The sequence below is a fragment of the Artemia franciscana genome, chromosome 19 (assembly GCF_032884065.1).
Source record: "Artemia franciscana chromosome 19, ASM3288406v1, whole genome shotgun sequence".
Taxonomy (NCBI): Eukaryota; Metazoa; Arthropoda; class Branchiopoda; order Anostraca; family Artemiidae; genus Artemia; species Artemia franciscana.
In genome coordinates this window covers 16,024,118-16,044,336 of record NC_088881.1, presented here as the reverse complement: position 1 = coordinate 16,044,336, position 20,219 = coordinate 16,024,118, and the positions used below count along the sequence as shown (strand labels likewise).

Sequence of the window (20,219 nt, the reverse complement as noted above, 5' to 3'; positions counted from 1 at the left end):
ACTAATCAAGAAAACTCATAAAAACCGTTTTCTCAGAATTGCCAATTTGCATTTCTCGCTTCTCTTCCATCATCACTAGAAATATAATATTTTTATGCCTTTGTTTCTATGATTTCTTAGTTTTTCTGTAGCCTGTATTCCCCTTAAAATTACTTTTTTGGGAATTTGTGTCTGGGATGCTCAGGGATCCTACTTGGCGCCCTATTGGAGTGAAGGTTAAGGTCAAGTAGCCAAACCTAGCGGAAATTGTAGCCTACTATTACTACTCCTACTAATAACTAACTGCAGCACCAAGCCGCCTGAGCCCAACACAGCTACGCACGCTCCCACTCCACATCAATCTATTCAAAGCCTCCCTCTTTACACCCTCACAGGAATTTCCCAACCCCCTTAAACCCCATTTCCCTTAAATTATAACATGGAGAGGAATATTTTAATCTCTAATACGGACAGAGCCTCAAATTTCGCCCTCCTTGGGAGGTGTTACTTAACTGCAAACAAGTAATCCCTAGATGTTTCCGGGGGAAAAGTCCATAGAAATAGCTACGAAAAACTCCCATCTGTATTCTACGAGCACCAAAAGAGCAAACTCACTTTGCGAAATGGGGTACTACACCTATAGCACTCTATCAGAAATAGATCTCAACACTGTTCTAAACATTGTTACAAGCTTATTATCTTAAGTATCTTAATCTCTTAATTATCTTAATAACCCCTCTCAACTCTCCCCCTAAACTAAAAAAAATCCCCCTGAAAACGTCTGTACACTTCCCAGTAATCATTACTATATGTAAACACAGGTCAAAGTTTGTAACTTGCAGCCCCTCCCACGGGGACTGCAGGGGAGTAAGTCGTCCCTAAAGACATAGTTATTAGGTTTTTCGACTATGGTGAATAAAATGGCTATCTCAGAATTTTGATCCGGTGACTTTAGGGAAAAATGAGCGTGGGAGGGGGCCTAGGTGCCCTCCAATTTTTTAGGTCACTTAAAAAGGGCACTAGAACTTTTAATTTCCGTTAGAATAGGCCCTCTCGCGATATTCTAGAGCCACTCAGTCGATACGATCACCCCTGAAAAAAAAACAAAAAAAAACAAATAAACACGCATCCGTGATCTGTCTTCTGGCAAAAAATGCAAAATTCCACAGTTTTGTAGATAGGCGCTTGAAACTTCTACAATAAGGTTCTCTGATACGTTGAATCTGGTGGTGTGATTTTCGTTAAGATTGTATGACTTTTATGGGTTGTTTCCACCTATTTTCTATAATGAGGCAAATTTTCTCAGGCTCCTAACTTTTGATGGGTATAACTGATCTTGATGAAACTTATATATTCAAAATCAGCATTAAAATGTGATTCTTTTGATGTAACTATTGGTATCAAATTCCATATTTTAGAGTTTCGGTTACTATTGAGCCGGGTCGCTCCTTACTACAATTCGTTACCACGAACTGTTTGATTAGCCAAGGCTCTTAAGGTTTTTCATCGTAGTTCACCACCTTGATTTTAATTCAAAAATCAAATCTTAAATTAAATAAGGATTAAAACGTTAAAAGATAGCAAATAGGCCAATGGACTGCTCCTTAATGTGTCAATTAATTGAAAAATTATGGAATGATGTTGTATTTTATAGTTTTTGTCTCTTAAGAGGAGGCAAAACAGGCAGTTTGATCCCTTGTCACGGGTACCCATATGCTCAAGTTAAAACTGAAAATGAAGCTAAGAGACTTCCACAAAGATATATCCGGCAGAATCCAGAGAATTACAAAAAAAAAGGGAAAATCATCTTATGTTGAAATCCCAAAAGATAATAGTTATTTATGTACTGATACAGTTATAAATTACTCCAGAATGGCTTTGCGATCATTTCAGCTTTTCTAGACAAGATCAGATAGTAAGGCTAATGAACTATTGCAGAAATAAATAACCAAGCATCCTTTCTCCGAGGAAAAAGAGTCGTACCTAAGATTCAAACTGGGAGTGGGGAGTGCGGACATGATCAGGTTTAATCTAAGAAATTGGCCAGAATTTTCTCAAACTGACGCATTGCAACTTCTCCGTGTAAAACGATCTGAGTACGAACTCGGTACAAAAAAATGCCTAGTCCAAGCTGCGGAATTTTACATCATTGCTGAAGACTAAATCGGGGCAATAACAAGATGAGTCTTGACTCGATGTAAAACCAGCTAAATCCAATCTCTGGAATGACAAAATCATCCATTTTGCCAGCTTGGTTCAAAATATTCCTCGGAATGAGGGAGGTAAGGGTCGAATAATGCACCCCCCACCCTCATTCGGTATCTGGATTTCTTTCAAGAGCTTTTCCCTGGAAGTTAGAAAATTAGATCAAAAATGAACTTTTAAAGGCTTCAAGCTCCCTCCCACCTTTAGAACAATCCACTTGATACCTTTCCTTAACAATTCATGCGCAACTGCACGCCATTCAACATAGATCAATGAATTCTCAAATGAATCAACTCAGTTAAATGAAATATAACAATTATTGTCTATAGTTTGTGAGCGTGTTTGTTACAACTTACAAGGGTGATTCTGGAAAATGAAATTCAGAAATTAAATCGTGGCTGCCGGCCATAGCAACACAAAATGCAGTTTAGAAACAAAGCTACAGGAACAATATGAAGCTACAATTACAGTGTGATTGAGGGACTCAAAGCATAATATTCTGCCAGATTGCTTTTGATTGCCACTGCTGTTCTTGTCGAAGGATTAAATAAATAATAAGAAAAACAACTTTTTTTTAACTGAAAGTAAGGAGTGACATTAAAACTTAAAGCGAACAGAAATCATTCCGTATATGAAAGGGGCTGCCCCCTCCTCAACACCGCGCTCTTTAAGCTAAAGTTTTGACTCTTTCTCAAACTGTACTTTTTAGAATAACAGAAAACTTTAGCGCACAGAGGGGGTTGTTGAGCCTCTTTCACCTAGACGATTGAAGATTGACTGTTTTCTCACTTTGGAAAGAAAGGAAATCATTTATAGATTCTATAATTTGAAAAAATTCCTTGTAAGTTTTTCTCTAGAAAAAAAAATGTTCTTCTGTGAAATTAATGCTCTCCCTACTCAAGGTCAAACTGAAACCTGGAAAACATAGACATACAGAACAGCTAATAAACATGGTCACACTTAAGATGTTTTAGAGAATTAAGTTCTGCTTTGTTAAATTACAAAAATTGTTTGTTTTTATTGAATTTCTATAGTTTAATGATAATTTCCTCGAAAAAAAAAAGAAAACTGCTACTCTCCTTAAAGAACTGTTAACAATTCTTCTGCCTCAAGACCATAGCACTTAAAGATCTTCCTGATTATATCTAAAAAACCTTATTTTACTTCAAAGAATTCTTTTTTCTACCAGAAAGGTTCTGAACTCAGCTTACTTGAGCTTACTTTTGAAAAAATTCCCCATTTAGTTAAAAATAAATAAATAAAATATACTATTTTAATGATTTTTGAAACTATTGGTTGCTGGTCCCAGCCTAGAGGGAAAAAAGGTTGGACTATTTATAATTAAAAACAAAGGAGCTTTTTTTTAAATCTAACTCAGGAACTTTCAAACATTTTTAATCAGAAGTATTATTTTTATAGGTTTGCAAAGACGCAAAAGAGCTACAAGTTGGCGTTGCTGGATCAGAGGTTGTTGGCCTTATCCCTCTGAAGGCGATTTTAGATGCAGCTGACTTCTATATAAAACAAGACGGGCTTATGATTCTTGAAGAAGACCAGAAGGTTCGACTTGTAATACAAAAACTTGGTCTATCCTCGATGAGCTTCTTTGATCCTAAGTAATTCTGTTTGTTTTAATATTCATTAACTTCGAAAATAATTCTTATTATTAAGCTATTTCTAAGTTTTTTTTCCTTTCTAAGCTTTTGCTTCAACGCCTATGCAATAGTTTGCTTCAACACAATAGTTTCAGACTTGGGATATTCAGACTTGTTCATTAGTAATGTGGTCAGTGTATCTGATTTTAGCTATCCGTTGAAGACATCTTATCTTGAAGGCTTGGGTTTGTGTTTACTTATGAATTTTACTGTCTCTGTTGACTCTCATATAGGAATTGATTTGATCGTAGTGTTGAGACGGCAAATCTTCAGATGGATGCATTTCTGAAAATCTTTTGGACTCTTTCGAAACTGCACCTATTAAGGGCTATGAAGCATTTAATATTGGTAGTGTGCCAGTTGTCAGCCTGCTCGCAACTGCCTAGATAAAGAAAACGACACTGTTTCCTCTTCCTCACCATGGATCTTTATCGAAGGAGAGTCTGCTGTCACAGGACCTGATGTCACCATGAATTTTATTTTGGTTGCATTAATCTGAATACCAAATGATTTTGCGATGCTGTTTTTCCGACTTTGGATCTCTTGGGAGGTCATATACAGGTGATTGGTGTCGTCAGTATAAGTCAGTTTATCAAATCGAATTCAATTTGTTTTGGCTCTGTATTCGACGGGTATCAGGGAGAGAACCATTTGCAGAAATATATTAAAAACTGTGAAGAGAGGACACAACCCTGCAAAATTCCGAGAGCTTTCAAGAATTCGTGAGATAGCCCATTGGCAGATTATTCAGACAAGCTCATATGGATGTAGCGTCTTGAAATATACCACGCAACTTTCCTCCTGATAAGGTCAAAGGGATGATTCAAAAATCAATTAATAGCTAGCAAGTCTCTTTTAGACTTGATGAATCGCTCTGTCAACTGGCTTACTTTAAGGATGTTGCCCATAGTTCATCTCCCTGGTCAAAGACCAGCTTGAAATTGGCAAATAACAGAGGCAGTGATTATCTGGGATTATGCACATCAATCTTGGTCGTGATTATAATTTTACGACTTGTCATGCTGACGGGGTTGTGGTCTTAGCACATTTTCTTTCAGCCAATTTTTTAATGTTGGGGTTATTGTTACTAAATAAAGCTGCCGTATGACATGTCCAATAGAAAAGCTAACTGATAAAATACTGTGATGTAGGTCAATAACACTCTTTGAGCCTACATCTATTAACTCCACAGTGATAAACAGTCTGGTTCAGGAGCTTTGCCTTGAATCATAGAGTTTATGATGGTTTTGGTTTCGGATCCTAGGGGTGCAAGCAAAAGCGGCAATCAAGGATTGGGAAGGAGGTTAGGGCATTTTAGTGATGAAGGAATGGAAGGTATAATTTACTAGATTAAAGAAAAAAAAAGAGTTCTGCATTATGATCTGAAACAGGAAAAAACAAAAAATGAGAAATTAAGTGGTTTCATTTGTCTCAGAAATCGAAACAGTAGGGCTAATAATTTGTCTAAACTTCTTTTTTTAATAATAAATTGAATAATAAATAAGATCTAGCTGAAGCAAAGCCCTAAAACTTGTACTGTCATGTATGTCCTTTTGATTTTTCGTAATAATTATTGTAATATTTAGCCTATCTTGAAATCCAGTATCTTGCAACCCAGTACTCTGTATCTTGAAACTGCAATTGACCATTTCTCATGCTTAATGCCGTCACTTGCTGCGACCGTATTCATACAATTTTAAAAAGCAGCCTTTCTTCGCCATCAATATTATTGTTATTGTTTTTTATATAGCAGGACAGGGCACATCTATAGCAAAATCTTGGGGGTGCCCAATGTGACAAGGACACCAAGGATCAAAATCTTGGGAGGAGGGGGCAATGTGACAAAAGTGCCAATAATTGACCAAATTGACAAATTTGTTTTAAAAAAAGAGTAAAACAACAACAACAACAAAAAAGGAATCAGGGCACCTGAAAAAAACTTGGGAGATAGGGTCCCCCTTGGTACCCTTGGATCTCCCACTGTAGCATGAAACTAATAATACATATGTTTCCTCTGTTAATGACGATGAGGACACAACATAATACGTCAATGCTTATCTGGAAGTTTTGCTGACCCGTCTTGCATCGTTTGATCAAAAAAAAAAAATTGGATTCGAAATATCTCTAGTGTGGACTTTAGAACTTGTTAACTGTGACCTGGTTTTATCCTTTTGACAAAACCAATCCATGACATTTTCTGATTAACGTCATGGTCCTTAGCTGTTTACCCTTCATACCGTGTGTGAAACTAAGTGGTGACTAGTCCTTGCCGAAAATAATATAAATTCTAGCTTTGTTAAAAGAAAAATGTCACAATATTTGTTTCGTCTCTGTACATTAATTAAATAAGAAAAAACATGTTTTTTTTACTGAAATTAAGGAGCAACATTATAATTTGAGACGAACATAAATTAATTTGTATATGAGGGGGGCTGCCTCTTCCTCGCCCCCACTCTTTATGCTAAAGTCTAACTCTTTATGCTGAAGTCTTTAATCTCATAAAAATGCTTCTTATTCAAAATCGAGGGTTCTCGTGTTTGACTAGTCTTTTGTAAAGAATCAGTACATAAATTCAAACTTTTGCGTAAAGAGGGAGGGTTGAGGATGGGGCAACCTTCTTAAATACAGCATAATTTCTGCTCTTTTTAAATATTTATGTTGCTCCTTACTTTCATACATAAAGACCTTGTTTTTACTTAAGCTCTGGCTGTTTTCAAATCATTACAGAAACGCCGTTTCCCTTCCCCATCCCCGTGTAAAATTTATCCTGAAAAATCCTCCGGAAGCCTTTCTCTCTACGGAATATTCTACCCATGGAAAATCTCCCCCACCCTCCCCGCAGAAAATCTGACAAATACTATATGTAAACAATATGGGCAAATTGCGTAACTTATGACCGTTTCCCCAGGGACTATAAAGGGTCATATCATCACCAAGGCATAGTTCTTGGACCTTTCGACTATTTTGAATTAAAAGAATAGCTTAAAGTTTTGATCGGATATCCTTGGAGAAAAAATGGTCGCAGGAGGAAGACTAGGTGCCCTCCAATTTTTTAAACTCCTAAAAGGGGCAATAGAACTATTAATTTCCACTCGAATGGGCTATCTCTTGATATTCTAGGACAATTGGTTCGATATGATCCCTCCTGGAAAAAAACAACAACAAATAAACACGCATCCATGATCTTTCTTCCGTCAGAAAATAAATAATTTAATAATAAAATAAATAGAAATAAATAAGTAAACAGTTTGACTTTACGGGACGTTCCCCCCCCTTTTTCGAAAATCAGGCAAATTTTCTCATGCTCATAGCTTTTGATGGGTAACATCAAACTTAATGCTCTTTATATATTTGGAATCAGCATAAGAATTTGATTCTTTTGATATATCTATTGTTAACAAAATCTCGTTTTTTAAAGTTTCGGTTACTATCGGGCCGAGTCGCTTCTTAATTATACTATGTTACCGCAAACTGAAAGAATTTTTTTTTGCACAAACCAGTTTTGAACTCCAGTAAATAATGTAATTTTGTTCAGGTTTTGGAGATTCTTATTCTAAAAATATCTCTACTGAGGTTAAAATTCACATACTAGGTCAAACATGAACAAATAATCTATCTACTATTAAAGCTCAGATTAGACATTTCTAAACCTAATAACTAAACCACTGTATGTATGCCTTTGGAATGGGTTGAGCTCTTGAGTTCTTCAAGGTTTCTCTGGGGCTGATCGCTCGTGCAGCCTAAATTATTATGTTCAAGAAAGGGCTGGTGTATATTCATAAAACTTGATTTATCCCAGATTGCTTTCTTCTACCATTATAGACCTCCAGCATCAGTAAGTGCGCCTGCTGTGTTTTTTTATACTTGGCAAGGTGCCAAACAAAGTTGTAAAGATGTTAGCTTTCTGGTGAGAGTCCTTCTGAATTCTTAGATCCTTCTGGTTTATTTGACTTTTTGCTATACTGGCATTTTGTAATTATATGTTTCATTCTCCTTTTGATAAATTTTTCAATATGACCCCTACTAGAGTTGAGATGATGTAAATTTTGTCAGGAGTATGCATAAAACGAAGCTCTGTTCATCGATCATTCTCTGATAAATACACCTTTGCTGATTAGGTGTCATGCGCATCAGTCTCTCTGAATGAGCAATTCCCATAATGGCACTGTTACAAAAATCTAAAAAGAGTTCCAACTCTTTAATACAGTTAAAAAGACGACTATCAAGACCACCTTCAATATATCAATGTTATTTCTATCTTCCAGAATTGAGACAACTAGACCCAACATTGAGCTCACTAATTTTTCGATCAATTTGTAGCGAAGCTGCTTGCTATTATGTTTGATCAATTATTGACTAAGCGTTAATAAACTGTAAAATATGTTACGACGATACTAAAATGGAATTTCGTTTATTCACAAAAGGAGTTAACTATACAACGTGCCATAGGCTCAAGAATCTTCCGCTTGTCAGAACAGGCCTTACAAAAACACTGCAATTAAAAATGCATCAGTGCATTAAGTGAAAAATATAGGTTCTTTATAACCTTCAAAGAGATCAGATGTTTTAGTTTTGTGCTCTCGATAGCTTGTCATTTAATATTGGTATCCTGTGTAACCAAATGGTAATAATTAGCAGGACTGATCAAAAAATGTAAATTCTGATATTGTAACATTTGAATTCATCCTAGTAACTCTTAACCAAGAGTTTATAAGCTGTGGCGAATTGAACAGCTAAGTTACTAATAATGTTTAAGTCTCAAACATGACCAAAACTGTAATATCATCTGCAAATGAAGGTGTTGAATACCAGATAAATGGTATCTATAACCAGGAACTAATATATTCAAATCATCTATAACATACAAAAACAGGAAGGACCAAGAACTGATCCCTGAGGGACACCGGACAATGTCTTACCAGTATTTGAAGAGTAACTGTGCTACATTAAATATCACATAAGATGCTCATTGAATTTATTAGCCATACTTTGATAGTGATTATTTTTTTCTCTGTCTGTAAATTAGCTCCTCAGGTAATACCTTTGGTGGAATATCACTAATACTCTGAATTATTCCGTAATCTCTGATAAAATCCTTTTTGATGTCCTTAAATTTTCTTGTGAAGTAAATCATCTTGACTTTTCAAATTCAGACCAATTTTACGGCCCTGATATCAATAGTCTTCTAAGTTTTCTTACATAAATCCTTGCATTTGTATTTTAAAACAATAAAAAAGTTCCCGCGAGCAAATTTGATAAAGCAGCTTAGAACTAACTCGAGGCTTTTTTATCAACCCGTTTCCTTCTTTTCGACATTTTCGCCCTTAGCTGTTAAAGTCATATTGAAAAGTGTCCTAGAAATAACGCTACTTTGCTCTTGAATGCCGCTAACCCTCAGTATTTATTTCGTACTGGTTCAGTACGAAATAAACTGGTTCAGTTCTAGGTATATGCATCTCCTATCGTTCATAATTAAACATTGAGTAATTGGTTTGCTTTTATTTGGTTGTGGTATGTTCAATTTGCTATTGGAAGAAATATCAAAATTATTTGAAACATACTTGAGTTGAAGCTGAATTCGAATGATTAGAAGGTGTAAAATTGACCTGAATAAAAGTAATTTTATCGCTGTTACTGAAATTGGCCACATTCTAGCAGGAATGTTAAAGCAAGGGCACGCGTCATAAGGGACACACAAATGTCCAAAAGTGACATCGGGTTGGACATATTTCAATAGGAAACATCTATATTAAAACTGTCCGGACTAATATGAGTCCCTCAGATAGTAATTAACATATCACAGTGATCATCAAAATACCTGAGAAAATATGGAATATATCTAGATGGGTATTAGCCTTCTAGCACAAAACACTCGGGCGTCTACTCTAGAGCCTATAAAAATTTATTCTCAAAATTGTTATATTCCACGCTGATAAATCTTGCATAAATGTAGCCTGAATATCTTACTTCTAGTTGCTAAGCTGCCATTCGCCTTGACAATTCTCTCGTCCAGGCGATTTTATAAAATCGCCCTGTACAGCACTTAATGCAAGTATTGAGAAGACCTACACCGTTATTGCTAAGCCACGTTTCTAACAGTAGAAGATACTGAAAAAAGCGTGTGTTATTTAGTATGCCCCAAGATAATTTATCATATAAAGACTATAATGTAACCCAAGATCAAAATCAAAAATATGCTTCGATTTTTCATAAGCTAGTAACCTTTGTCGATGGACTCAAATTTGAAAATAGTTTTATTCCCCATTTTAATTTCGTAGGCCAATGTGGTTGCTTGAATCTAACTTAAAATTACCATCTTTTATATTGCTCTAATTGGTAATAGCCTATTCTCTTTTTGGTATAGGCTGAAGGGGAAAATCCATATGTACATGACGAAGGAATCAACAGCAATTACTGATAAAAACTAAAATCATTTCATTTGAAAGGCCCAGGATACAAATAAATATTTCGGACTGCAGACAATAATCGTTCATTCTTCAAACGTCCACTTTTCTTTACAATCTTTTATTTTAGCGAGAGGATAATTGAGTATCGATTGCAAGGAAGAATCGGACCACTAATTTCACTCACAGTGAAGACATTCGTTGAATCAGTTGCTGCTCGAAGTCCTGCACCTGGCGGAGGCTCCGTAGCTGCTCTTCTTGGAGCTTTGGTATGTTAAGTTTACTAGCCTTACATATCCGTATTATTTATATTTTTAAAGTTTAAGTGCACACACACCCACAAACACAAGCATTTACACACACACAAACACACACACACACAAACACACACACACACACACACAAACATACACACATACAAACACACACACACAAACGCAAACACACAAACACAATCACATAGGCAAACACACACACAAACACACACACAACACACACACACACACACACACACACACACACACACACACACACACACACAAACACAACACACACACACACACACACACACACACACACACACACACACAAACACACACAAACACAACACACACACAAGCACACACACACACAAACACACAACACACACACACACACACAAACACAACACACACACACACGCATACACGCATACAGACTCATACACACACATATATTAAACTCGAGTCCTTCAGTGCCGAAGGAGAGTCCTCTCCACTCTACTGTAGCAACTACAAGTATGATGCCTTGTAGACAATTGGTGTTAGAAATCGGACTTGCTTCAACAATCAAATATCTTTGAAAAGACAGCAATTATGAAGAATTTATCCCTTGCCACAGGCGGGATTGAACCCACAAACCTCTTATCAAGAGCCACACTGTCATCCACCGTGCCTCTTTCATACATCTACACTTTCACACATACATATATACATACATTGTCAGGGGTAAAAAGCAACATATAAACCGGTTCGTTACCACGAACTGTTTGATGAGCTTAAACGTTTTTGCACTTTACCAACGGGACTAGAATCAATTCATTTGGAATTCAGTGATGTAAATAAAAAACAAGTAGTTGTATCCATTTTAACAAAACAGGATATATGCAACATTTTCTATGTATCTTTTATCATCGATGGTATTTCTTTGTTGCAAGGGGACGATGGGTAGTCAATTGGACCTAAAATTTTGTTTTGGGGAGAGGTCAGAGACAAATCTAAAGACACTAAGTAGAAATAAAGACAGTATCTGGAGACACTATACCTAAGACGAGCATAAAGAATGTCTTATAATAATTTAAACTTCAAATGAAGAAAAAATTCTATCAACGGCAAAAGTAAAGACAAAATTAACAGAAATTAAAATAACATTAAAAATACAAAGATGAAAAATATTAGTTGAAATGAGTAAACAAATCCTAAAATGAACAGGGATTGAAATGACTAACCAAACCAAACCAAAAACAAGCAGAAATGACCACAAATAGGAGTAGAGCTACAGCTAGATGGACCTTCATTGGGAGAACGACGCTTAAACGAAAAAAAACATAAGCACAGTGAGACCACTAGGTCCCATTTTTCTAAAGAGGGAAGGGGAATCACCGCTTCAATTAATTCCCAGGAAATACTTATTAATAAGAACTCTTTTGATAACGCATGAATTTATCTCTGTTTACCAATGCAGGGCCCGTGGCTCCATCCCGGCTGCCACAATGCCGGGAGAGAGGTTTGCTGCCTGTCCCTGTAAGAAAGACCCGACAACTGAAACGTCAGAAATTTTGGGGGCTAAGGTGGCTAAACAACCTATTTTTAGTCTGAAGAACATGAAGAACCTCAAAACCTTCCGAACCCTAGATTATCATTGACACTTTACTGAAAACCACTTGTGTTACGAGCAGTGTACTTCGTTATTTGTCATAACATGAACAACAACACAACACAAAATACTATTATCATACTAATCAAGGTTTTCAGATAAAAGTGACGGAAGCACCTTTCTACCTCTCAAACTACCTAAACTGCTTGAGTGTCATTTGTGATTTACCAAAAACGATATGCATTTTGAATTTTAGGTTTTATTCGTCACAACATAGACAGAAAAAAGGAAGGAAATGACTATAATAATCAAGATTACATGAAATAACTACTGAAAGTAGACTGACTGCTCATCGTATGACATTCATTCTCTTAAGTGTCAGCAATTTTATTTTTCAAGGCAATAATTGTAAAAGAAAAATTATTAGGATAAACTATATGTGTTTAAAATAATAGTTAGCTCACACAACGCTTTTGCCCTTAGAAGATTCATGGGTTGGAAGCCTTACTCTTAATTCTGGTAATTGCCCTTAGTTTGAAGATCCGTCTTTGGAAGTATCTGTTATTAGTATGTCTAATTTGATTATTCACTTGGAATTCTGTTGGTTATTAAAAACACTAATATTTTAAAATTCCGTTTGGATGAGCCCTCTTCCATTATTGAAAAATAGTAGGTTCGACACTATCACCTATTAGACACAACGACCAACCTTCTTGGGGCAAGCACAATTTCTTACACTTTGAATACAAAAACTTAAAATCTCTTCTTCGTCTTGAATTTGATTCGCAATTTTCATCAAGATTAATCCCCCCCCCACATTTTTTTCGGGCAGGGTCTTCTTTTTTCCTTAACTCATGCCTATGTTCTTATGCTAATAACGTTTGATAGGTAATTTTAAACCAAATGATTCGTTTTAGATCCCCGCAATAAGGACGTGATCTTTGACCCCTTGTGCTACTCAGATGTCTGAAAACTTATTGGTACGTCCTATCCTGATGCAAATGAAATTTTAAGATGAAAAAAAAAATGTTACACCAGCATTTCAACCCAATATGTTTTCATTAATTTTGACATGTTTACAGTCTCAGAAAATATATATTAATTGATTGATGAGTCTTATTTGGCAAAAACTGTCAACTAAGAAGAAAATCAGACTGATTGAATTATAGTGTGCAACTTTTGAAGTGTCTGAGATACCAAATGAGCTGGATAAATCATACGTAATTGAATAAAATTCTTTCAATGTGCCAAATTTCTTTGAAATGTTATAGAAAGTACCATGTACACTAATGAAATCATAGGAAAATAAAAAAATAGGTCCCATTTATAGTCCTTGGAGTGTAAATCAAGCGTTTGCACCATCGATACAATAACAGGAATAAAGAGTAATAAATAAATGTTTGTTTGATGACTCTTTTCCTCTCCTGGGACTGCCTCGGAACTATTTAAGACTCAATTGGATGAATATTGTCCATCTGTACGATTAATTAATTTTTTGAAAAACGAGTTTTTCCAACTGAAAGTAAGGAGCGACATTAGAAGTTAAAACAAATAGATATTATCTCGTATAATTATGTCCCTTCTTTGCCCAAAAACTTGTGGTTTTAAGTTTCAAGTGGTTCAGATAAAAACTTTCTTGACCCTTTATTAGGCCAAAATCTCCCAATTGGAAAAAAGTTACCATTTTTAGGGTCCATTTTTCTTTTTTGGGGGGGGATAGTACTCTTAAAAAAAATTCTCGCACATCAGGCTCACCTTGGCCTAATGACTTAAAGTGTAAATTTCAAACTGTACTGGAGCAACAATTTCTTTGACCCGTTTTTGCGACCCCTAACACCTTCTACATTCTCCAAAAATAGAGATACCATTTTGGCTTAGGAAACCACTACTGAATTTTGTTCAGTTAATCGGACACCCAATGTCTACTACTACTAGTTTTTGACTTAATACAAAACCTATATGTAAACAACTAGCAACTGGTATAAATTACAGCCCTCATTTAGAGGCTGTTGGGTAATTTCATCCCCAGATGTATGTTTAGTTTACCTTTCAAGTATTCCTTGACGAAAGTTCATCTTAAAATTTTCATCGGATTTTTTTTTTTTTTAAGTTAAAAGGGTGGTTGGGTAGCAAAAAAGGATGCGACAGGCCGATTGGTTTTCAATGACTTTTGACCTTTAAAAAGAGATTTTGAAGCATCAATTTCCAGTTAAATGAATCACCTCTAAAATTTTTAAGGTCCTGACCCCTGTATAGGCTGTATATTGAGGCCACTCTAAAGCATCACCTGTGCTTAAAATCATTCCAGTTAAAGGAGATTTAAAAGAGCTTTGAAATCTGACAGTTTAGTTGATTAAAAGTGGTTGGGAAGTGGTTTCCAGAAATTGAAAGATTAAATTTGGCTTGTAATTTTTAGTCGCAGTGTTAAAAATTAGAATAATAGGGATTGTGGAATTTTGAAATCAGGCCCATCCTGGTGAAAGTGGGCCCATTATGACGGAACATTATTGAGAAAAGTGACGTGGCAGAACCCTACCACAAGTGGCAGAAGTGTTCTACACGTGGTGGAACTGTCTAAGGGTGAAAAATGTGTCGCGCATGCCGTCGAAGCCTTTGCATCTGGCAGAACTGTGCCATGCATGGCAGCACACTTTGTGCTCCAAGATTTATGCCAGTTTGCGTAAAGTGTGTACCCCTCCTCACCTCCAAGACTTCGTGTTCTGACGCATCTGCTCCTGAGCCTGTAAAAAAGTGATTCGTTCTTGCAACTTTTTGCAATGACCTTCTGGTATTATTTTTCCACATCCTTGCTTTTTGTGTTTTATTGTTTTTAGCTTATAAATGTCTTTTTTTATTGCCTATGTTTATTCATTGTAGTTTATAAGAAAAAAGTTGTAGAATTTTGGCTCAATTGGCACATTCGCTTGAAGGAGCAAGCCAACAGAAAAACAAAGTGCTTTCTAGTATAGAAGAGAACTCAACTTAAATGGTAATTGGTATAAGACTTCAATGCAGTTTTTTGGAATGCAATGTACCGCTTACACTCATAATACTGAATGAGATGAATTCTTATCAGTGTGTAATTCCATTTGGGAATCATGTCAGTATTTTTAGGGCCGAAACGGTTTTTTAGTGACACTACATGTTAATTCCACATAAAACCTTGCATTCTTCAAAGTATTCTATAATAGATGAAACTGATTTTCTACTTGTCTTGCTATGCAACTTAATTCAATATTCACTTTTTTAACTCCTGTCAGCTTGAAAACCGGTATTTTCACTATTTTTAATCAGAATTCATGCAAAGTAAGGGTATCTCACAGGTGTCAAACATTTTTAAGGTAATGTGCCTCCAGTCCTGCTGCCTCTCACGTGTCTACGGGTCTTTGATGTACAGGAACGTCTCAAATCAGTCCTCGTTTCTGCAAAACCACCATAGAGTGCTGTAGATCCTTGTAGAGCTGATATTTAAAATTTAAAATTTAAAAAACAAAAAAAAAATTTTATTACCTCTACTCAGGACTGAAAAACTGTGCACTTATAACAAATCTGTAAAGGTTGAAACATAGGGCCAAATTTTATTTTTCTTGGGACTTTTTCTTGGGACTTTTTCTTGGGACTTCCTTATAAATTTCCATAAAAAACTATTGTAAACGTTCAGTATGATTGCCAAGTGTGACATAATTTTAAGAAAATTTAAGGCAACAGTATTCGAGCTAATTTGCTAATGTATATTATGGCAAGTAATTACTGAATAAAAAAATTGATCGTCGCCTGTGTATCAGTCGAAATGATAGATTATGTTTGAAAAAGATGAAGAAGAAAATTTTTAGCACTTCGTAGGATTTCTAATCCTATGATACTGTCAGTTGTTTTTTTTTTTTTTTTTTTTTTTTTTTTTTTTTTTTTTTTTTTTTTTTTTTTTTTTTTTTTTTTTTTGTAGGTGAACATCATATAACGAAAATAAGTATGATTGCTGATACATATTCTTATAACTTGAAGTTGAAAAGATACCTCTGTTGAATACGGAGCGTGAATTGTTGTGAACAAAACGACAATTTCTTTAAAAAAAAAATCATCAAAATTCTAGTTCAGTTATGTTGTTCATTAATATTCTAAGATTATTGGACGACTCTGTGCCACTGATTTTCCTATATTTACATTTTTATATTTTCAAAATCCGTGTGTGTTATTCGATCCATGGATATTTGTAACACAGAGTTTTTTCGGGGTCTGTTTTTTTTCGGGGTCCTTATGAATAATAGTTTGGCTGCCAATACATGCAGTATTTTTTATGAAAAAATTAAATCATACTTTAATCCAATCACCTTTGGTCTTGGAAAAAGCCCCAGAAATTACAGTTTCAAATCGAAGTAGTCCCTCCATTCGAAATGGCTGAGAAAAAATATAATTCATGAAAGGCACTTGGCCCTTTGCTAATTACCCCCAAAAGGCGCATTCTGATAAGACTCCGATAAAGTGCCTGAAAATTTTGCTTCTGTCAAGGGTCTTATTGGCTAAGCACCATGTATGAAGTGCAAGTTTTTTATTTGATTCTACAAAATTTGCAGGAGAGAGACAATTGTTTTTTTTGGGGGGAGGGGGGTTTAACTGGAATGTTTTCATTAGTTAATTACACTTTTATTTGCATTTTCAGGGTGCAGCCTTGCCTGTAATGGTTGGGCAATTAACCTATGGCAAGAAGAGTGTGGACAAGTATGACAAACAAGCAAGAGCTGTCATTCCTCCCATGTATAAATTAATGCAAGAATTGATGCCCATGATAGATGGTGATACTATTGCATTCGAAAGCTATATGGTAAGTAGAGTCCAGGTTTTGTCCAGAAATGTCAAAAATGTCGAATTTTTTTCTATATTATGCTTTACAAGTTGATTAGTAGCTCAATTTGAATTATCTTCTTGTAATATTAAATAAATAAAACATATTATTTTTTCAACTGAAAGTAATGAGTATGGTTAAAACTCCAAACAAACAGAAATTATTACGTATATGAAGAGAGTTGTCGCCTCCTCAATACCTCACTCTTTACGATAAAGTTTGAATTTTGCCCCAATTCTTTAAGAATTGCTGCATACCCCTCCCCCACTCTATAAAAGTAAAATTATGTTTCTGCCTTAATGAAGAAGTTATGGTTGAAGAAACCCAGAAACTTCAAGGAAACATGCTAGGTTTAATTTTAATTTACTACAATATTTATATAAACATTTTCATATTTTACCACTTTGAATCATTATCTTGCAAAAGATTAATTCCAACTATATTAAACTATATTATATAATATATAATTAGTAATTCCAGTAATTTATAACTATCTAATTCCAACGTTCTATAAATATATAGAACGTCTGTGGTAGTATGACAGAGGCAACAAAAAGTAACCAAGTACAGTGAGTAATATGTTTCAACTACTTCTTGTAAGGGAGAAACTAACGTCAATTACTTTAAGTCTTACTACTTAAGGTCTTAACTGAAGTCTACTTAAGTCTACTTAAGTCTCTACTACTACCCTTTAAAATTTTATTGGTGTGCTGTTTTTCTGCAGTTCCATATTTTTGATGTGTTCATAAAAGATGACCGTTTTCCTCTAATTTAAAAGCTGATATTCAGCTTTGTCCATCTTCTGAATTACATTTTTGAAATTTGCTGTGGATTTTCTTATATTATAAAAATATAAGATTTAGATTGAGAATTACTTAAGCAAGGAAACTCACTTATTTCTTAAGCAGGTTTCGATTTTCCTCTAAGAAAATGTCTAAGTAACATCATAATTCTGACTCAGTGGATGGATTGATAGTCCTTTGGGTTGAAGTTGCAGCTGCAGAACTGTTGCAAAATTCCATGATCTCATAGGGAATATCATCCTTAATCATTTAACCTTATACACTCAATATATAGTATGTACATAATACCTTTGTGGTCATTAAGTTGAGAGTCCACTAGATATATCACTATTCCAATGCAGCCTACATGCTTAGTTTGCACCGTCCATTTCTATGAATTAGAATCTTATATTTTCATGATTAAATGACTTTTTCTATAGAGTGCAACAAGACTTCCGCGTGGGACAGACGAAGAAAAAAGAAAATATGATGAAGAAGTTGAAAACGCTGTATTAAAAACTGTGAATTCTCCTTTGAACATTGGAAGAACTGCGAACCGTATGTGGCCGCATTTGCAAGAGCTAGCAAAATTTGGAAATTTCAACTGTATCTCAGATATACAGGTATTTATTTTCGGGAGTTATTTCCAGATTGTTCTAATGTTCAAAAATATTATATATAATAAATTCCAGGTTTATAACATTAAAAATCTTGCTTTTCAGTCATTCAATCGGAACGACGAAGGGTTGAAGATGAAATACTGCAGAGCAGTTGTTCAATAACGTGTCCTTGAAGCAACTATCAAAGAGGAATATTATTATGTAAATGAGAGCAGATCTTTTGTTCAATTCTTAAACAAAACGAAAGTAGAAGTGTTATTCCATGCGGTATTTATGTTTTCAATACCAAAAATGAACTGATACTTCTCTACTTCTTGAACTATAGGTTTTCATTGCCGTTCTTAAACAAGACTAAGTAGTAACAATTATACTGAAAGATAGGTCCTTGAGCTTGCATAAAGTTGCTAGTGAATTTTAATGATAAATCGGAATGTTTTTGGGAAAAAAATTATTGGTATATTTTGAGCGGAAAAAAAATTAAAACAGAATTTCAAAACTTACGATTCTCTTCAGTTTAAAGATAATTTAGGAATTATTTTATGTTTCAAAATGTGTGTTTTATTTCTATGGTTGTTTTGAACTAATTAAGCTTCTATTCTTTTGATTTTATTTATGTCTATTTTTTATTTTGTGGCGAATCCTGTTTCTCCAAGTTGTTGGTAACAAGTTTCTGCAAATTGATTGGTCATTGTAGTTATCCATTCTGTTTCAGCAACTTAACATAAAATTATTAGTGAAAGCTGAGACATTCGGAAACAAGCATTATATGATGATTGTAGCAGTAGCAACAACCTATTAAAGAGTTAACCACTGCCAATAGTAGCCAAACATTAAAAGAATAGGTTTTAAAGAGCGTATATAATGAAAACCTTTTTCACACAACAATATTTTGAAAATAATAACTTTCATTCAGATTGAACTGTAATTTCTGATTCCGAATTTTTTTTTTTAATTAGGAAGAAGATACCAAAACCTGTCAAAAATTAAATCAAGTTGAAAAAAGTACACCAATGAAATCCCTATGGTCGAATATCCTTAACTAACGGTTACACTCCCTCATTTTGAAAAGATCGAACATCACATGTTTGAAAAGCAGTAGAAGGAGCCTGCTGTTTTAAAAAGGGCATCTAAAAAAAATTGAAGATTGTGCTAATCTATATATTTTTTCCAAGCTAATCCCCCTCCATTTTTGCTGGCTTGTTCATTAGTTATTACACTTAAATCATGTTTCACACAATCATTAGTTCTGTGGAGGTTGAAAAGGTTAGCAAATTTTGACTCCACGCTACCCTTAGTTATACTCTTGGTATATGTTGCCTTTCTTTTTTTCTTTCTTTTTTATAGTATGTTGCTTTATGCTTGTTACCGTTTTAACATTATTACACAAGGAAAAAGGATAAATGAGCGAAATTAAGCACACTTACTTAAACTTGGGCGTGCCTGCGTCTGAAGGCACATAAAGCAGTGAAGGTTGACTTCTACTTCGATCAATCCTGTCCCAAGGGCCACAACTCATTCAGTAGACTTTCATGTCTTATCACTTCTTTGTGCAGGAATAGACGTAGTGTGTTGCGTTGTCTTCCACTTCTTCGTAGGTCAGGTGAAACTGACCATTATAAATCCTTTGTTCATATGGGGCATATACTCCCCATATCTTTATCTTCTAACGCTGAATTCAATGGTTGTAATTGGCTGTTTCATGTCCAGAGACTCGTTGACAAAGAAAAGGTTTTGATCATTCATTCTTAAGATATTTAGAACTCTCATAGTCGACAATTCTAAGCAGTGTTTTGTCTGCATCCTTTGCTAGACTCCATGAATCATATCTATACTTTTTTTTTACTATACTTTATACTTTTTAATGCTTTTATTTTTTTTTA

General features: G+C 34.9%; 1 protein-coding gene across 1 annotated transcript in view; it reads left to right on the top strand.

Moving 5' to 3' along the window:
- The window catches only part of LOC136039338 (formimidoyltransferase-cyclodeaminase-like), an 85,615-nt gene that overhangs the window by 60,742 nt on the left and 4,654 nt on the right, over window positions 1-20,219 (top strand). The window contains exons 6-9 of the mRNA XM_065722965.1: window positions 3,604-3,800; window positions 10,374-10,512; window positions 16,755-16,916; window positions 18,160-18,342. Coding sequence (XP_065579037.1) covers window positions 3,604-3,800; window positions 10,374-10,512; window positions 16,755-16,916; window positions 18,160-18,342 — 681 coding nt within the window. The remainder of the gene's footprint in view (window positions 1-3,603; window positions 3,801-10,373; window positions 10,513-16,754; window positions 16,917-18,159; window positions 18,343-20,219) is intronic.